The sequence below is a fragment of the Epinephelus lanceolatus genome, chromosome 4 (genome assembly GCF_041903045.1).
Source record: "Epinephelus lanceolatus isolate andai-2023 chromosome 4, ASM4190304v1, whole genome shotgun sequence".
Lineage (NCBI taxonomy): Eukaryota > Metazoa > Chordata > Actinopteri > Perciformes > Serranidae > Epinephelus > Epinephelus lanceolatus.
Window position 1 is genome coordinate 22,873,503 of NC_135737.1, and position 21,261 is coordinate 22,894,763.

The following is a 21,261-nucleotide window of genomic DNA, read 5'->3' on the forward strand; positions in this document are numbered from 1 at the left end:
GTGACTGTGAGCTAGAAAGACGAGAAAGAACAACCTGATCTCACAGAAATACGTGAAATGACCACGACCTATTAACACCGCATTCCGTGGTGGCAGCACGTAATGGGTTGAAATTACGTGCTGCCACCATGAAAACAATGCCAATGTAAAGTCAATTAGGATCCTCTCCCGTGGTGGACACACGGATTCCCTGATTCAATCACGTCACGTCAACCTCGTTTTCCTCAATGATATCTTTAACATTCTTGTATACACACAAAAACGCACAAGTGTCCTTGATAACTCAACAATATGACAGGTTAATGTCAAGGCCATAAAATAAAATAAATGTATTTTGCCAGCTTTTGATAGCGTGGGGCTTTAAGAGCATTGTGCTTGGGCGGATGGGGCGCGTTCCACTACTGTTTTGTAGCTGCTGTCCGCCGTTTGTGGGCCATCCATCTGCCGTAACTGAATCCAAACAACAGTAATAAATAAATAAATAAGAAGATAAAAATAAGGCTGAGCACGGAAGAACCAGAGAGGAAACACCATCACATGGAGCCGTCTGCCCCTGGCAACCCGGCCACCCTCCACTCCACCAGGGGAGAGTGGACCCCAAGCCAGCGCCACAGAACCAGCGGCTGCCCCGCTGGTTATACGTCCAACCGTGGCAGCTGTCACACAAACCGCTGCTGAAAATTATACATTTTGATACAGGTAGGCTATATACATATTGCAAAACTCTGTAAAAGTACACCAAAGCATATTTTCATTTCCAAATATTTATTTGAAAACGAAATCATTCATACGGTCAATATAAAACATTTTGTTAGTAATAAAAAACAAATGTAATCTCAATGTGAGCCAGCCGGCGGGACTGCGGCTGAACCACTTCCAATGTTCATTCATTCATTCATTCATTCATTCATTCAATCATGTGTTCAGTGTGTGTGTGTGTGTGTGTGTGTCGCAGAAAGGAGTATCAATAAAAAAAAGTAATTATTTCGGTGTTTATTTCTTTTATTCTTCCGTTTTTTTTTAAATTAAAATGCGTAATATAGCCAACAATATTATAGACCAAATGTTAATCTAATTATTATTGTAGAATATATTTAGCAAATCACCACTCTCAACTGGAGACAGCAGCAAAAAAAAAAAAAAAAAAAGGCATTATAAAAAGCTGACAAATTGTGTTAATTGACGTGAGACATTGAAGAGGTTGTCTCCTATAGTCTGTAATTTTTTATTTTTTTATCATAACTTCTCGGAAATTACTCAAAAGTAGAACATACTAAAAGTAAATACAATAATAGGCTAAATAGTATCTAAGCAATAATAAAGTGTCTAAACAATAATAAGTATTATCTAAGTTATCTATTAGGCTACCATTCCACTCTGTAAATAGATTTTAACATTTCAATATGATTTTAATATTATTTTTGCTTATTTCATTATTGTTATTATTGGTTTTACTTTTTAGTAGTATTGTATTGTCTGAGGATGACTCATTTTACTAACTATCTACAGTAAAAAAAAGATAAAAACAAGCAAAGAAACAAACAAAACTCATTTTATACACTGGGCCTTCAAAGTGCTCTCTGAAACTACACCTGGCATGGCTTGTGTCCAAAAAATGAAAAAATCTAAACTTCGTCGTAGAGCTAAACCAAATACATCATTGGAAAGGTCTCGACCTGGAGAGTGACATATGTCAGTATGAAGATTCTACATGGCTCCTGCTTTCAGCCATTGACCTTTGAACCTTGACCTCAGTGCATGTTTGAGGGCTTATAACTCAGCAACGAAAGGGGGTACAGACATGGGACCAACTGTTATAGAGAGCTCTTGACCTCAGCTATCATGTGAGTGTAGTCAACAACTGTGGGTGCTGTCAGATATGGATAAAATATGGATAAAATTAATTTTCACCCATTTAGAAATTAGATATTTAAAATCTGATTTCACAAATGTGTTTACCATCCCCTTAAAGTCCACAGTGTACTCTCAATTCAATATTTACAACTTCCAAATCTGGGAAAAAACACTTAGATTTTTAAAAAACTACAATTCCCTGGGACCGCGCCATGAAGTTTGATACATATCAGCAACATAATTGTAGTTCTTCTGATTTGCAAAGTAGGGCTCTAAATGGGGTTGTAAAAAGATATATCTACTGAATATATCTAATATCAAGTAAAGCCGAACCAGTTATTACACTCCACCTAGATGAACTATGGTAAGAAAAAGTAAAGATGTCGGCTAATTTTCGATATTTTAGCTAATACACTAGAAACGGCGTTTTTGGGACAGTAGGTTCGTTTGCGGCTTGTAAAATAGGGTTGTAAAAAGATAGATCTACTGAATAAATCTAATATATAGTAAAGCCGAAGTAGTTATTACACTGCACCTAGATGAACTATGTTAAGAAAAAAAGCTAGGATGTTGGCTAATCATAGTTATTTTAGATAGTACTCTAAAAACGGCGTTTTTGGGACGGTAGGTTTTTTTGCAGCTTGTAAAACAGGGTCGTAAAAAGATACATCTACCGAGTATATCAAATGTCTAGTAAAGCTGAACTAGTAATGACACTGCACCTAGATGAAATATGTTAAGAAAAAGTAGGCATGATGGTTCATTTCAGATATTTTAGCAAGTTCTCTAGAAACGGCGTTTTTGTGATTGAATATTTGAATAGGCTGTAACAAATATCTAGAACAGCCGAACTATCACGTTATTATCATTATTATTATTATTGGTGGGAAATTATAACAGGGGAATGTATTTGCCATTTTAATATCAAGAACACTTCCGCGTTTTTGTGTGTGTACAGGAATGTTAAAGATATCATTGAGGAAAACGAGGTTGACGTGACGTGATTGAATCCGTGTGTCCACCACGGGAGAGGACCCTAATTGACTTTACATTGGCATTGTTGTCGTGGTGGCAGCACGTAATTTCAACCCATTACGTGCTGCCACCACGGAATGCGGTGTTTAGAGGTCGTGGTCATTTCACGTATTTCTGTGCGATCAGGTTGAGAAAGAAACAGACCTGAGATGTCGTTTTCCAACCAGGGGCTGTAAATGTTTTTCTTTGTTAGAAGATTGTCAGCAAAAGACCTGGATATCCACCAGTGAGACGAACGCTGTTTTGCCAAGATTGTTTTGTGTTTATTTGGACTCTGCTGGGTGAGTTGAACTGTTTCTGAAATGAGAAATGCATGACAATGAAACGTTAATGGCGGCCGCTGCGTTGTGAGCAGTGCTCGTAGAAATTATATGCTTACGGCTAGTTTTTATGTAACTTTACAAAATGTAGTTGATACTGTTTAAGTGACACAGGTTATATGTTCACTATAGAGTGTGTGGGTGTGCATTTGTGCACCGAATGTAACTAAAATGCACAGCACAGTGCACTGAGAAAAGGGTGTTTTGTTTTGTAGTGTTTCGGTGACGCCGCGGTGGCGTACCGTCACCATTTTGAGGCTTCAGGAGAGTCCTGTTTACATTTTCCTTTGGTAAGATTCAGCCTTTTTGTAATATTTTGGGTTGTTTTATGAATGTTTGTTTACACTGTTAAACCAAATGGTGAAACATGTACTACTGTGAAGGAAAGATGAAAGTTAGATATGAGATTTTGAATATTGCTCTGACTGTTAGACAGGTCAGGTTTTTTTTTGGATGTTTGATTCCGCGAGCTGATCCAGTCCAAGGGTGGCGAGCCAACTGTACCAAGATTCACGGATGTCCGCTGATTTGGAGAGAGTTTGATTTCCTTTGGACTGCTTGAACTTTGCTGATTCTGCCGAGTGGTAGGCTAGACTTGCACTGCACCGTTCTTCTGCATACACTGAAGGGAGAACATCAGAACCCCAAATTTCGTGGTGTGGATAAGCACCACAAAGACTGACTAAAATCCCCCGGAGGTGTATTTTGATTTTCTTTTTAGTGATCTGGGCCCATTATTTGTTTTTGTGTCTTTTGTTTTTATTTCTTGTGGAAAATTGAGTGTGTGGTTCTGTTTAATACAGGTACCGAAACTAAATTACTGTGTGGTCTCATTAATTATCCCTCCTGCTCCAGTAGCCGAACCTAGTCTCCAGACTTGAGAAACTGGCTTAATTTGTTAAATCCTGATTCCTGATTAATTCACTCTAATCGTTGAAGAGGGTGTTACACTTGTCCTTATGTTAGTTTGATCATTGTCATACATGTCTGTGCAGCATGGTCCTCCATGAGCTGCACTTAACACGTGCAATGGTTTTCGCCATTGAACAGACAAACAACAGCCGTTGGCCGTTCTTGATAATTGAGCTTCATGCTTGAACTGCCTCTGCATGTCTGCAAGGCAGAGGGAAGCCTATTGCCATTCATTTGACAGCCCCTTGTCAGGGCCTGTAGCCAGCTAAGCGCCCTAGGTTGGTGACTCTTCTTCTCCACTATTACAGTATCAGTAGGGGGTGAGCAGATTGTGTCAAATGGGAACTTTCTTGCTCCTCGGCCCTCTGCTGAGTTGGATAGGAGCCAGTCCCCCCCTGGGTCAGAGGTGGAGGTAGACATTCTTAGGTCCTGTTTATGCGACAAAGATTTCAACTGAAAACGGTAAACTTCAGCAGCGTTTTGGGTGCCTGAAAATGCAACGTTTTGAAAACGGGTTCCAGAGTGCAATTTTTTGGAAACCGCAGCGTTTCCATTGTCATGTAAACTTGCAATGTGCAGTTCCTCTGAAAACGGAGACTTTTCACACATGTGCATTACGGCTCCAGTCACTAGGCATGCGCGAAAAAGTCGACTGTCACAACAACAATGCTGAGCTCTGTTTGTGCTGCTCACCCTGTTGATTTGATGTGAAGTGTAGATCTGTTACTGTAGCAACTCCACCTCGTCATCCATCCAGACAAAGTTATCTGTACGTTGCCTTTCCAGTAGATTTTGCGGCTCCATGTGAACGGGGATCGTTTCAATAAAGTCGTCATATAAACGCAGAAGTTTTTTAAAATGCACAGGACAGACTTTTCCATCTTTAGAGAATCTGTTGTCGTCTAAACAGGGCCTTAATGTTGGGCCCCAAGAGGATGATGAGTTTTCCTCAGAGGGGCAGCAGATGCCTGTAAAGATGCATGACAAGCAGTCGCCTTTCCTTCTGTAAATTATTGGCCGGGGGCTCTGGGACTCGACCTGCCAGCTGGTAAGGGTCCTGCCCCTTCTCGTTTCAATGATGAAACGGGGGCGACCCACAGGGTTCCTTGTGCCTCTCCTTTCTGATTTTGAGGAGGTAGTCAGGAGTCGGTTTACAACACTGGCAGCAGTGGCACACTGGTCATGGCTCTGTTGTCAGATGGCCACGGTTGACAATCAGGGGATGATAGGATGTGGGCCATTGCCCCCCCATGGATCAGGCTTGGCTGCCTTGGTGGCTCAGTAAAAGTCCCTCTTGGGCAAGGCGAATTGCCCAAGTAGAAACTGCAAAGTAATGGATGGCTTGTTGAGAAAACCATGGGAACCATGGCAGTCCAGACACAGCTGGCAAACACAGGTGCCATACTGAGGAGGATTGTTGTACAGATCTAATAGCTGAACCACAACGCATCTCCTCACTTCTTCCTAAGCTCATGAGGGAGCAGGGTGAAATGGCTGGCAGTGCTGTGGCAGGTTTTTGGGTGACCAGGAGACATCTGTCATGGTCTATGCTGCAGGATGGGGCGTGTCTACTTAAACTGCCTGTTGAGCCATCTGCCTTATTTGGGCCTGACACTTCCATGATGATTCAACAGGGCCAGGAAGCCCATCACTGTGCTAAGGAAGTGTTGGGTGCCTTGAAGCAAGGTCAGGGCTGGCAGCGGCCTCAGCCACAGCAGCCCAAGCAACCTAAGTCTGCTTGGGATCAGGAAGATCTGCATGGCTGGATGGATGCAGCACAGTGTGGCAAGTCTAAATGGGGGAGAGGATGTGGCAGTGGCCAGGGGCCACCCAAGCCCACGCCTCAGTTGTGACACGACATCACCCCCAGCCTTCCCTTGCCTTCAGGCGACAGGGGAAGCTCTGGGGGCAGACCCCTGGGTTGTTTCAACAATGACCCAGGGGTATCGTAAAAAAATTCGAGCTCTGTGTCTTCCGTTTCGGCATCTCACTGGCACCCCGCACCTTCATGGACGCAGTCTTGGGGCCTCTGTGGTGCTAGGGTCTGAACTGGCTAATACTGGCTAATATGTGCACTGACAGAGGAGCAGTGTCTGTGCTGTTGGATCACATTCAGGGTCTTGAGCTGTGCATCAGCGAGAAAAGTGCAGTCTCCAGCCTGCACATGCCACTCAGTTTCTAGGCATGTGGCTGGATGCCAGACCTGGGTTGGTGACGCTGTCACAGGAGAGGCAATTTTCAATCAGGACCTGCCTCTCTCATTTTTCAGCTTTTCAGCTGGTGCTGTGTGGCTGCCTCTTGTGTCTTATGGCAGCTTCAGTGCAGGTGGTGCCATTGGCTCTTTACACATGCATCCAGTCCAGAAGCATCTCTTCATCCTAGGGCTCTGTCTGCAAAGACAACTGCAGGCAGCGGTGCATGTCACCATGCAGCTTTGTACAGACCTCAGGTGGTGGCAGGACACAGCCAACATTTGAGAATGCTTTGTCCAGTATTGAGTTGCCAGGTGATCTGTATGGGTGCACACTCCACAAGGGCAGGGGCACCAGTGGGGTCTGGTGTGCTCGCTGGAAGGTCCAGCATATCAATGCTCTTGAACTGAGAGACATTCACCTGGCCCTCCAGCATTTTTTCCTGAGTCTGCGAGGTCATCACCTGCTAGTAAGAATCGATAGCAAAGTGTCAGCAGCATATGTCAACAGGCAAGGGGGCTTGGGCTCCCCAAACCTTTGCAGAAAAGCACACCGGCTGTGGACCTCAGCATGGACACGGTTCATGTCCCTCAGAGCCATGCTTGGATTGGTGAACCAGGGGGTTCCAGGGGAGGCCCAAGTCCAGGGGACTGGGGGCTGCACCAGGAGGTGGTCGGAGAGATCTGGCGCCGCTCCAGCAGAGCAGTGGCTGACCTGTTCACAACTAGGGACAATGCCCATTGCCCACTATTCTTTTCCATGGGGTGGGACTCTCGCCCTCTGGGCATTGATGTGGAAGTGCAGCTGATCCTGGTGGCCCCAACCTGGCCCCACATTACATGGTCTCTCCTGGCCGGGAGGCCATGGGAGCTCCTGGTCCGGTAGGACCTTCTTAGTCAGGCACAGGGGGCCCTGCTCCATCTTTTCCGCAGGCCATCAGGCTTTGGGCCTGGCCCCTGAGAGGGCGCCGTCTATGAGAGCTGCATACTCTTATCGCTGGGAGCTCTTTATATCATGGTGCACAACTAATCGGATCAATGCAGTGACGTGCAGCCCCAGAGGTGTTCCGGTACCTGCAGGGCTGCTCCAGGCAGGAAAATCACCTTCGACCCTGAGAGGTATGGTGGCAGCTATCAAGGCTGCTTGTACAGGAGATAATTGTCTTGCAGATGATTCATTGATTTCCACCTGTCAGAGTCGACATGAGAGCAGAAAGGAAAAAGAGAGATGACTTTAGTGTTTTGGCCTTGCCAGCGTGCTGCGTCCCTCTAGGAGGTAGTTGCTGACTCAAACCCAGCCGGGTCCAGGGGCAGCTCGTGTCGTTGAGCCTCTGGAGTCAGTGAGCATTGAGTGGCTGTCACTTAAAGTGGCTTTTCTCTTGGCAGTGACATCAGCCAAAGTTGTGGGGGAAATGCACGCTCGATCAGTGGATGAGAGCTGTTGTCAGTTCCTGCTAGATGACGCTGGTGTCATGTTGCGTCCAAACCCCGCTTTCCTGCGAAAAGTAATCACAGACTTTCATTTGAATCAGTTAGTGGAGTTGCAGCCCTACAGCCCCCCCCAAGGAGGGTGGTGGGGGTCAAGAAGACTCAAATTTCTGTCCTGTTAGAGCCCTGAAGGTATATGTGGGGTGCAATGCAGTGTTTAGAAAGACAGACCAATTCTTTGTTTGCTTTAAGGCCCAGTGCCAAGCCACCTGGTGTTGAAGAGTCTCAGTGGGTTGTGGAGACAATGCAGCATCTCATTCGAATGCTGGGGGTGGGCCTGTGGACCTGCATCTGCCCTGTCTCCTGGGGCCCCTTGTTCCCCCTTGCTTCTCTGAGTGAGCCTCAGGGCCGCTCGGTATCCGTTCCAATTAATGTCAGTCAATTGGTGCATGTGCATGCATGCGGGCCACGTAAAGTGGTGTGTCTTAAAGATTATTAATTTTCCATGTTGATTACCCCAGGTGGGGATAATTCCCATAGTTATGATATAACTACTGGGGAGATAATCTCCTAAATCAGAGAACCAAGGTTACAATGTAACCGAACAGAATATTTGCTCCAATGTGTTTCATCATATTGTTTAAGCCAGAGAACACAAACAAACATTTATCAATTAAAATTCAATCCTAAGACACCCAAGGTCTGGAAACAAAAAGGTTAAATTCAGCATTTTGGTTTCTTTTGTGGTGAGTTAGCATGTTATTTTACAAATATTTTTTATGTGCTGATAAATTAGATTGAATTAAATTAAAATAATAAAGACAAAAATCCTAACATACACGTGTAGTGCTGAGTTCTTTCTGAAAATAATTCTAATTATAATATAATATAATAATTAATACCATTATTGATTAATCTATAATATTTTTGTATCTGCCTTATTTAAGACCACATTAAAAAAGTGTAGAACAATCTTAGGAAGACATCTTGTGTTCACAATTACTTTGCAAGAGGAGTAAAGAGACATGGAGACTGAGTACAGATTACTGTATTTTGTACATACAGCTCATAGAAGAGACTTGGACAAGAGCAAATTAATGACCATCGGGTAAGATCCAGAGGTAGGAGTAAGTCACACATGTGCAAGTCATAAGCAAGCCCCAAGTCACCGTGGTGAAAATCAAGCTTGAAAGTCAAGTTGAGCCTTTGCCATAAGTCGAACAAGTCGAGTCAAGTCATTGGTGGGGTCAAGCAAGTCACAGTCAAGTCATACTCACAAATCCATCATGATAATATGAGATAAACTGCACCCAGTGGTCTAATGTAACTAAATACATTTACTCGGGTACTCTAAGTACAAATCTGAGTCTGTTCTTCTCATGCCACCTTCTACTCCTACTCCACCACATTTATCTGACAGATTTAGTTACTAGTTACTTTTAAAATTAAGATTTTGCACTCCAAACATATGAAAATGTACAAATACAGCTGGAACTATAAGTCAGTTATTGACTTGACAAAAAATTAATTTGCCAAAATTAATTTGCCAAAAAAAAAAAACATTGTTCCAGCTTCACAAATGTGAGGATTTTTTTTTCTTTTTGCTGTTTTTCCTTTTTTATTAGAAGTAGAAGTATAATTTTTACAAACCAATAGATTAATGGTAAATAATCAACAGCCATAATAAAAATAATCATATTCAATAGTTCAAAATCAGTTTCACCTCAGCTAGCTACAACGGTCAAATGCTGCTTCAAATTATTGCATGAGTCAGAATCATGTAATAAGATCATATATAGTAGTATACTACAACAGTCACAGGGGACATTTTTACAGTACTTTTACTTGTGATACTCTAAGTACATTTTCCTGATAATACTTACTTAAGTAACATGTTAAATGCCGGATTTTTACTTGTAACAGAGTATTTTTACAGGGTGGTATTAGTTACTTTTATGAGAGTATAGGATGTAAATATTGCCTCTTCTGCTCCGAACCCTCTGAGGGTGAAAGACTCCACTCACATAACGTACCTGCTGCTGTGAGAGAGCAGGCAATATAATAATACACTGTTAAAATCCACAAATGCAAGGCTGAAAAAAGTCACTGGAGAAACTGGCGTGACACACAGATGCGCGCAACAAACGCACACACACTCACAGTGAACTTATGTTAGGTCAGCAGGCAGCAACAGTTGTTACACACTGTGGCAGTATCAAAACCTCATACAAATGAGAGCCTGCCACACATATCGGCTCTCACAGTAGTGACTGTGTGTGCATAACAGCCCAGCGCTGACAGTGTGCCGTTGGTTGTAAAGCATGTTCAATACTGAACACACATGTATCACGCAGACAGAACTGAATAAAAGCACATGGTGAGGTCCATGATGTCGCTACATACTGCCACTCCTCCAAGGAGAGCTCTGGGCAGGGGGACAGAGCTGTGGTAGCGTGGGACTTGACTCGAGTCAAGTCCTGTGACATGAGTCCCCCACCTCTGGTAAGAGAATCCTCTCTCTGCTGTATTGTAAGATGACGTAAAGTAGGATGAGGGAATTATTTGTCTGAAAATCTATATAAGCTAATGTCAACACACACAGTACGATCACATGCAGACTGTTGAGGGATGGAGATCCCCACTCTCTTTATTGGCCTGATGCTGTCTCTTGGTCTGTGTGAGCTGAACTCAGCTCTTGCTTTGAATGGTTCTGGGTATCATATGAAACAAAAGGTTGGGTTTAAAGAGGTTAGGACTGGTGCTGCGTTCAACACTGAGGCTTCATCTGTGAAGTGTAAGCTTCAGGGTACCACTCGTCTACCTGCCTTCTCAATGGATGGTGACTACGTTATTGGGGGTGTTTTCTCCATGCATGCCTACATGCATTCAGTGAAGCACAACTACACCACCATGCCTGAGCCACTAAGATGCACAGGGAGGTGAGTAACAGTGAGAAGTGGAGGACAAGAGTATGTTAGACTGTGGAGATGAAATGTTTTGCATGATGACCTGACAATTGTGCCACAAAGTTTTTGTACTGAAAATGTTAAAGCAAAGAATTTATATGCTTTCACAATTCTATATTTTCTGTATGAACTTCAAGTATTATATTCACAAAAATAGTAAAGATTAGGAGATTATATGAACAAAAAACTTTTTTTGTGTTTATTCTCTGAATGTTTTGGTGTGTTTAACAACTGATAGAAATATTAACAAGGTAATAATTAATATGAATGAATGAATGAATGAATACATAAGACTATAGACTATTGTTCATCCATACTTTACAGTTCATGTGGAGTTTTGACTGATATCTATCCTTGTGTTTTAATCTTTGTTGTTCAGGCAACTCTTTAATGTAGGTCTGTATTTGTTTTAAAGAGGCACATGCAGCAATAAGTTACTGCTCATAACTATGCATTGCAGTTCTCCTATATTATGTATTTCTGTCTTAATTGTGAAGTGTCCTTTTTGAAGTTTGAACAATGACAAGAGTGTTTGCAGCATTTTCTCCCGTGAACTGCGCTTTGCACGTGCAATGGTATTTGCCATCGAGGAGATTAACAACAGCACAGAGCTGCTTCCTGGCATCAAGCTTGGGTATCAGATCTATGACTCATGTGCCTCAGTACCTGTGGCTGTGCATGTGGCATTCCAACTTTCAAGCAGCCTGGACACAGTGTTTTACCCCCGTGACAATTGCTCACACTCTGGTATGGTGATGGGTGTCGTTGGTGAGTCTGGGTCCACACCATCCATCAGCATGTCACGCATCATTGGGTCCTTTAACATTCCTCAAGTAAATGTTTTGATTTCTGGAAAATTGTGTGTTAAATACACAGTACTGATTTTTTTATGTCCTGTTAAATAATTACACTGTTGTTTTCATTTAGGTGAGCCACTTTGCCACTTGTGCATGTCTGTCAGATAAGCAGCAGTACCCAACTTTCTTCAGGACAATCCCTAGTGATCAGTTTCAGGCTGACGCTCTGGCCAAGTTGGTAAAACACTTTGGCTGGACTTGGATAGGTGCTGTCAGGTCAGATTCAGACTATGGCAATAATGGCATGGCATCTTTCCTGGACGCAGTACACAAAGAGGGAATCTGTGTGGAATACTCAGAATCTTTCTACTGGACCCACCCACGCAGCAGGATCCAGAGAGTGGCTGATGTTATCCGCAGGTTTCTATATCACTGATTTTGCTTTTGTTCCTGGTGGTGACACTGGCCTACTACACACAACACCACATAAAGTGTTCTTTTCAGTATATGATGGAGGATTGTTTTATTAGGTTCAAATTGACCATTTATCATTTTCCAGGTTATTTCTGTCATACGTATTACTGATATTGTTACAAACATACAGTCAGTGGGACCAAATATTAAAGCAACTCTCATGTCTGTATTCATGTTGAAAAAAAATCTGATAATGCATTATTATGTCTCTTCAGTTCAACAGCTATGGTTGTTGTGGCATTTACAGCCCCTGGAGACCTGAAGATTCTGCTGGAGGAGCTGTCACTCAAGCCTTCTCCACCTCGCCAGTGGATAGGCAGTGAGGCCTGGGTAACCGACCCTGACATGCGGAGGGTCAGCTTCTGTGCTGGAGCCATTGGATTTGCCATTGAGAAATCTGTTATCCCAGGTCTGAGAGACTTCTTGCTGGATCTCTCTCCCTCTAAAGTGGCTGCTTCTCCAGTGCTTACTGAGATCTGGGAGGATGCATTCAACTGCAGGCTGAGAAAAAGTGAGGAAATTCTAAAGAGACAGTTTCTATGCCACGATGCTCAGTAAAGATACAAACTTGTACTTTACTTTACTAAGAATGATTCATTTTAAATGCATTAAAACAGGTGAACATTTATAAATGTTGCTTATTGTCTAATGGCTTATGGTTGTAAGCTCAAGATGGAATACATGAAGGTAAAAAACCCCATAAGGGCTGACAAAACTCAAGTTCCAATGATTAAAAAGAAAAAAAGAAAAGAAAAATTAGAAATGGAGATGTGTGCAAAATAATTCATGGACATGTACTGTAAAGTAAGCATGTTTTATGCAATATTGACACATAAAATTAGATATAACCCAAGTTTGTCAGGTCAAAAAAACAAAAAAAACATAAGAAGGAATGATAATGTAATTTTCAAAGATTTTTAAAGTAAATCTTTTTGTGTTCTTTCAGGTGCAGCCACAGATAAAAGTGTATGTAATGGAAATGAAGACATACAGACAATCCAAAGCCTGTACACTGACACATCTCAGCTCCGAATCACTAACATGGTGTACAAGGCTGTTTATGCAATAGCTCATGCCATTCATAATGCAGTGTGTCAGGAAACTAATTCTACAACTCAGTGTGACAAATTCATGAAGACAGAGCCCAAAGAGGTCAGTCAAAACAAAACAAATAGCCTAAGTTAATACCCAAATGTTATTGTTCAGCTATAATGTACCTTTTATCAAATAAAATATTAATTTGACTTAATAGTATTCAATTTCTTTTTTCTGTACTTCACCCTCACAGGTTCTCACACAGCTGAAGAAAGTCAATTTTTCCCAAAATGGTTATGATGTATCATTTGATGCCAACGGGGATCCTGTGGCCAAATACGAGCTGGTTAACTGGCAAAAAAGTGAGAGTGGCAGCATTGAGTTGGTGACAGTAGGACACTATGATGCATCACTGCCAGCGGGCCAGGAGTTCAGTATCAACAGGAAGCTCACCTGGGTGGAAGGTGGCACACAAGTAAGGAGCCCAAATGTTATGAATTAACATATCGACATATTCACATTTGGTGATCTTAAAGGGTAAATTTCTTTGTTTCCTGTTCCTCCTGTCCATTCTGGCTGTGAAGAGATCCCTACCAAAGTCATAGTGTTTCTATCATGAAATTCCCTCTCTTTGTTTTCCAAATAAGTGTTCACAATAAGGCGATTAGTACTTTAAAGACTAACCTTGAAAAATAACCACAGCCAATATGAACAGGAGAAATGGTCACAGTGATCAAATACATTTTCAGTACACATATTGGCATGTGAGTACTTTATTTCAATCAGGAGAGACATGTTTTTGGTTAGGAAAGAAAACATTTAATTACAAGTGCACATGAGAATGGAATGTTAAAATGTGAAAAGTCTTTGGCGATCAGACCCCTTCGAGATGGTGAGCTATAAGGAGGGTGATGGATCCGAAGCCAATTAGGGAACCCCCCCCCCCCCCCCCCCCCGGGGTCTAGACGCTGGTGGTGGTAGAGGAAGTGGAGAAGAGATGAGAATCAGATGGATGGGTGCTGATGATCCGGATGAGAAGAGGAATGAGTCTTTGGGTTTATCTTTGACCTTGGATGTGACGGCTGGAGGTGAACGGGGTGGAGGAGGGGCGGCGATTCTGTGTAGAATGACAGCTGAAAGCGGCAGAGGAGAGAACACATTTAAAATCTCGTAGTGACAACCTGATTGGCTGATAGAGGCCGTGGCTAATTATGATAGGACAGCAAGAAGAGTGCACGCCTGGTGGCAGCTGATTGGAGGAAGCAGTGGGAGTGAGAGAGGGAGAATTGTGAATGAATGAGCACGGAAAGTTCTTCCTGATTGAACTTACGCTGAGCTTCATTTCAATCAGGAGAGACATGTTTTTGGTTAGGAAAGAAAATATTTAATTACAAATGCACATGAGAATGGAATGTGAAAATGTGAAAAGTCTTTGGCGATTAGTCCCCTTTGAGATGGTGAATTATAAGGAGGGTGATGGATCCGTAGCCAATTAGGGAACCTCCCAAAACAGTGTGAGGAGTGAGAAGGACGACAAACCGTATGACGTGAGACAATCCTTACCTTACCGGGAGGCAACAAGCTTCTAACAAAACAAGCAGATAAGATTAGTAGGGAATGCATTGCAGAAGAAGCATGAACGAACTGAAACGAGGAGGCAGTGAATGTGAAAGGACAGATTTGAAAACCTGCATGACTCCTGAATGGGGTAATTTAACCTTGATGAGAACATATGGTCAGGATGAGACTGGGACAACAAATGGGGAGCTGCTATCTAGAAAACAGGGGATGTGAGATGAGCATGGAAGGGAAGTGGCAGAGGGAGGCTTGGATAGATCTAACCACCGAGATGAAGCTAGGGTGAAATGGCAGTGCCAGGGTATGAGGTCATATAGCAGAGGGAAGGCTGGGATGGCATGATTCTGGAGGCCATGGTGTCTATATGTTGAACGAAATAAAAGGTCAGCGAGGACCAACAGAAATGAAAGATCATAGACCAAATGTAAATTAAGGTCAGAAGACCAAACTTAGGATAATGCAAACTAAAGGCAAAGGTGGGGCAACCAAACATAAATTAAAGTCAGCAATTTTCAGCATGATAGCAACAGAAATTAAAGGTCTGATGACCAAACTGAAATTAACGTGACTGGTGCAAGGTCATAGTGACCTGGGCCTATGTATGCAGAAAATAATAAAAGATCAATAAAGACCAAACGTAAATAAAAGGTCACAAGACCGAACGAAAATTAAGATCATAAGACCAACTCAAATAAAATGGTGAAAGTCAAATAAGGTCCAGCGACCAAAAAGAAATTAAAGTCATCTTGACAAACAGAAATTATGGCCCGTCGGCCGAAAATAAATTACCGTGTATAAGCATGAGGTCCCGTAGACCTGGGTGCACAAGCTGGAGTCCTAAAGACCATCAGTAGAACAAAATAAAAGGTCGGAAGGCTGAACAAAATAAAAGGTCACATGACCAAACAGAAACTAAGGTCAGAAGACCAACTTAAATAAAATGGATAAATTAAAATAAGGTCCGATGACCAAACATAAATTACGTCCGATATTACAAAACAGAAATTAAGTGGGTCCCTCTGACCAAAGAAAATTAAGTGTTGCAGGGGAAACATTCTGAGGCAGTCCAATGACCTTGGTGTGGTGCATGAGGTCCACAGACCACGGGGGCATTTGCATAAGGTCCCGAAGACCAAGGGTGTTGGAGCATACAGCATGGGGTCCACAGATCATGATGGGGCATTTGCATGAGGTCCGAAGACCGAGGGTGTTAGGGCGTACAGCATAAGTTCTTATGGGCCATGATGGGGCATTTGCATGAGGTCCTGAAGACCGAGGGAGGCAGAGCATAAAGCATGAGGTCCCACAGCCCATGGTGGGGCATTGGCATGAGGTTCCGAAGACCTGGGGTGTAAGAGCATGCAGCATGAGGTCCCACAGAACATGATAGAGCATTTGCCTGAGGTCAGAAGACCGAGGTTGTTAGTGCATACAGCATGAGGTCCCACAGAACATGATAGAGCATTTGCATGAGGTCCGAAGACCGAGGTTGTTAGTGCATGCAGCATGAGGTCCCACAAACCGTGATTGTGCATTTGCGTGAGGTCCCGAAGACCATGTAAATGAGCGAGAGATCAGGCGAACGAGGTAAAGGAAATAAACCAATAAAATTGCATTAAATTACGGCCAACTTGAATAAATGAATACAGCAGAATATGTCCCAGGACCAGCAGATAGAGAATTGGCAGATAGAAATTGTGATTATATAACCAAAATGGAATATTCATGGGTGATGCATGATTGAGGATTATAAAATGATAGGTGAGCAGTAGCGGATGAGCAGGTGTTCGTGCATGCAGCATGTAGTTGGAGGGCCACGGATGACTGTGCAAACGGCATGAGAACGCGTAGAGCATGGGTATTGAGGGAACATGGGATAAATGACAGCCATCCTAACCAAACTGAGGCAGACGGAATTGGAAACATGAAAGAGTGCAAGGAACATAGGACTGCACAACAAGCAAATTTCAGGTCAGCAATGATGCAATAGCAATGAGATAACCAAACAAAAATGGCAAATGGCTGATGCATGACTGTCGCTCCATCGAATATAAAGGTGGGCAATAGGACAAACCATAACTGGGATTTGATTGAAGGTAGCAGATGAGGAAACTACGAAAGACCACTACCAGCTATTTGCATGAGTTAGTGAGAATTTGGGGAGCAGAAATTTGATTTATGAATTGGTGCTAGAATGGAGCCATACCTAGCTCCCCCCAAAAACCAGTAGGTACTTGCTACCCACTAAAAAAAAAAATAAAAAAAATTCTGCCCTGGTCCTTGATCCCTGTCTTTGTATGTTATATTGATCACTTTTTTATTTATTTATTTAATTTTATTTTATTGTTATTATTTATTTATTTTTTATTAAAGAGATGGATTTATTTATTTATTCATTTATATATTTTCTTTCTCCCTGTATTGCTCAGCCTTAATAGATATTACCAACACTGATTGGGAAGTGCAAAGCTAGATGCATCTATCTCAACAATAAGTGGATCAAGATTATTGCCCAAATAGATATAGTGGGTCCTATGATAAAAGCCCTACTGCTGAACTGGACAAGTGTCACTAAGAGGATTAGAGATTGCATGGGCATCTTCGAGTGTATGCTGGCCGGCTACATTTCCCCTACAGGCAGTCGACGAATGATGCTCTGGATCACTGCTAAATATGAACAGAGCGACATGGCACGAAGATGCCATGTGCATGAGGGGGCGATCATGCAACTACTTGCTGTGCTCAAATGAGTTGACAACTACTATACATGTCCTTAAAGTGCGTGAAAACAGGGAAAGATTGGGCTGATTAGAGGCTGCCCTGCATACTGCTCTGCATGACGGGATTGAGGCATGTTTCCAGGCCCGATTCATGGATGAAATTGTGAATGGTGAATCTGAGATGGATATAATTGTGAAGGGCAGCTCAAATTAAGTTAGACCATTTACGACTGGGAACTGTGATTACCAGAACTGATCAGTGTGCATACCACTGAACTGCAGACAGACTGGAAACATGACAATTAAAAAATAGCACAAGGGTTGAGAAAAAGCCTGGAGCGCCGCCAGGAAGGAGCTGCTTGTGAGGACCTCTTAATAGAATAGAATAGAGCGAACCAGATGATTGAGCCTTTCTTAATGTGCATGTTAATCAACCATGGTGGAGGGAGACGTGCCAATGGCTGCTTCTGTATTACTGTCCATATAATAATGATAATAATAATAATAATAATAATACATTGTATTTTGAGGCACCTTTCAAGACGCCCAAGGTCCCTTACAGAGCATGGAAAAAAGATCAGTAAGACATAATTAAAACAAAACAACAACATAGGAACAAATATAGGCTAGCGCACAGTGTCCAGATAGAGTGAATATGCCAATTTTTTTTTAAATTTTTTTTTTTTATTGTACAGGAAGGCAATGAAGTTGGATGAGAACAGGGGTGATGAGGTCAGATAATTAGATACAGGTGATGATCCGGGTGGCCGAGTTCTATCTATGATAAATGACAAGAATCAGGCAGATGGAGGTAATGGTACTGCAATAGAGACCGCCATGCTTATCCTTTGAGTATTTTAAATTTTTTATTTATTTATTTTATTGCCACCTGATGAAACAGCTGTTGTGAGAGCATGTGCATACTGTAGACACGCATGCGAACTACGCTGTGTTTCCTGAAAGAAAGGGAATGCGAATAAATATGAGTGCTGCAATGAGGCGTTTTTAATTGATTGTGCTATAAGTATATTCTCGGTCACCTGAAAAACCCGCACAACCCCATTGGAAAATCGCTGAAGAGCTAATGATTGAAATGATACAGGAAGTGTGGTAAGATAGCGGCATGATGTGCATGTGAGTTTATTTTATGAATGAAAATGAAGAGGAAAAATCGCTTAGCTTAAAGCGAATACCATAGAGAACGGAGGCCATAGTGTGCCTGCTTAATATGCTCACTTTGATGAAACCCAGTGAGCCAAAAATTGAGGTCCGTGGCTATTGCAGTATTAGGCTAATTGTTTTCCCATTTAAACGGGGGTGAAGGGAGAATTAAATAAATCACTTCATATTAATGATGCAGTGATAATATTGTCTGCAGCACTGAATGGAGTAGTAGGCTGATCATATGAGACACACTTAACTTAACAGTGAGGGAAGCTGATGATTGGATGGCTTAAACTGCTGGCTCTCTTACCGTGAGGGATTTGGGAGCTCCGGGGCTGGGCTGGAGACAGAATGAAGCGCTGGTTCGGGGTGGACGCCACCTGAGTGGACCGGTCGGCTGAGAGTGGTGGCCGCTGCATGTGGTGGCCTGCGGTGATGATGACGATGACGAGGCGGAGGTGAAGCATGTCCAGGGACTGAAGGTAGGTGTGCGTGGAAGCTTGGCCGGAGTAACGGGGGACAGCGCGTGGCAATCCGGGTGTACGTATGCAACGTGTCCCGGAGAAACAGATCATGTAACGTGTAGTTTGGGCCCACATCTTGAATCCGTACACGACACTGAGCTCGAGACTGAAGAAGGAAACGGAGGCAGAAGACGTGCATTGACAATATGACTTAAAAAAGGTGAAATTGCCTGAGCTGGAGCACTTGATGAATGAGAGATGATTCTACTGCTGCTGAGGAATCGCACAAGGCTGTAAAATCAGCAATAGACTGCAGGGAAAAAAGGTAAGGTGAGCAATGGTCGGCGACGGTGATTCTGCCTAGAATGACAGCTGAAAGCGGCAGAGGAGAGAACAGATTTAAAATCTCGTAGTGACAACCTGATTGGCTGATGGAGGCCGTGGCTAATTACGATAGGACAGCAAGAAGAGTGCACGCCTGGTGGCAGCTGATTGGAGGAAGCAGTGGGAGTGAGAGAGGGAGAATTGTGAATGAATGACCAAAGAAAGGTCTTCCTTGGACTTACGCTGAGCTTCATTTAACAGACGTAAAAATGTTTAACCTATCCTTTTATCCACTGAGCTTTGTAGCACACCTGATTATTTGTGGGTCTATTTTTATCTATGTGTCAGGTGCCTGTGTCAATGTGCACTGACAGCTGTCCTCCAGGAACTCGTAAAGTGCTGCAGAAAGGAAAACCCATCTGCTGTTATGATTGTAAACCCTGTCCTGAAGGAGAGATAAGCAATGTTACAGGTATTTTTTTTTTTTTTTTTGATGCATATCTACTGTACAACATCAAATACATTGTATGACGCTGCTTAAAATCTCATTTTGATTTATTCGTTTTCAGATTCCCCTGATTGTTTCCCTTGTCCCATGGAGTTCTGGCCTAATGCAGTGAGAGACACTTGTCTCCCCAAGCCTGTAGAGTTTCTTTCCTTCAACGAGGTCCTAGGAATCATCCTGGCTGCATTCTCAGTTGGTGGCGCCTGTCTTACCATTATAACAACAACTGTATTCTATCATCACAGGACATCCCCAATTGTCAGGGCCAACAACTCTGAGCTGAGCTTCCTGCTGCTCTTTTCCCTGACTCTATGTTTCTTATGTCCATTAACTTTCATTAGACCACCCTCTGAGTGGTCCTGCATGCTTCGCCACACAGCATTTGGGATCACCTTTGTCCTCTGTATGTCTTGTGTTCTTGGAAAAACAATTGTAGTGTTAATGGCCTTCAAAGCTACACTCCCAGGCAGTAATGTGATGAAATGGTTTGGTCCTCCACAGCAAAGAATGACTGTGGTATTCTTCACATTCATTCAAGTTTTAATATGTACTATATGGTTGGTTCTTAGTCCCCCTTTTCCAATGAAAAACCTCACCACATACAAAGAAAGAATAATTTTGGAGTGCGCATTAGGCTCAGCTATAGGGTTCTGGGCTGTGCTTGGATACATAGGCCTACTGGCTGTCTTTTGCTTTGTGTTAGCTGTCCTAGCCCGGAAACTACCTGATAATTTTAATGAAGCCAAACTTATCACCTTCAGCATGTTGATATTCTGTGCAGTCTGGATCACCTTTATCCCAGCATATGTCAGCTCTCCTGGGAAATTTACTGTGGCTGTGGAGATATTTGCTATTCTGGCCTCCAGTTTTGGACTAATACTGTGTATATTTGCTCCAAAGTGTTTCATCATATTGTTTAAGCCAGAGAAGAACACCAAGAAACATTTAATGAATAAAACTCAATCTTAAGACATTGGAGGGTTAGAAACATTTAGGATTGCAGCAGTATAACGCTTATGATGTGCACATTCAACACAGTCTTCACCTAGCTGATTCATATACTAACACATGCATTACATTAAATATTTCCTATTTATAGTACCATTTTGTGAATATCCTTTCTAATGTTATTGTCTTCTTAACAATTTTTTTTTCATCATCTGCATACATACAGAACAACATACAGTATACACACACACACACACACACACACACACACACACACAAACACAAACTCAAACTCAAACTTGTCAAAGTTATTTATATTAGCAATGTTTATTTTGAGGTTTATTTGACTTTGTAATGTTGTGAATAAATGTTTTTGGTATTATACTTGCTGTCTGTTGCATATTTACTGTATTTTATGAGACTGATTTCATTCACAAGCTATGATTTTCACAAGCTATCAACAGAGGTTTTAATTATTGGTCCTGAAGGTAAGAGAGAGAAACTTTTACCAAAACTACAAGATTTTAAACCTTCACAATGTGTGAA

At 42.4% G+C, this 21,261-nt stretch overlaps 1 protein-coding gene across 1 annotated transcript; it reads left to right on the plus strand.

The window, feature by feature from the left end:
* The first annotated feature begins 10,198 nt into the window (after positions 1 to 10,198).
* Positions 10,199 to 21,017, plus strand: LOC117259884 (extracellular calcium-sensing receptor-like). The gene is made up of 8 exons (XM_078167039.1): positions 10,199 to 10,679; positions 11,245 to 11,539; positions 11,634 to 11,923; positions 12,193 to 12,488; positions 12,924 to 13,129; positions 13,266 to 13,487; positions 19,611 to 19,734; positions 19,832 to 21,017. The coding sequence occupies exons 1-8, from the start codon at positions 10,369 to 10,371 to the stop codon at positions 20,734 to 20,736; spliced, it is 2,649 nt and encodes an 882-aa protein (XP_078023165.1). The 5' UTR covers positions 10,199 to 10,368; the 3' UTR covers positions 20,737 to 21,017.
* Positions 21,018 to 21,261: the final 244 nt, after the last annotated feature.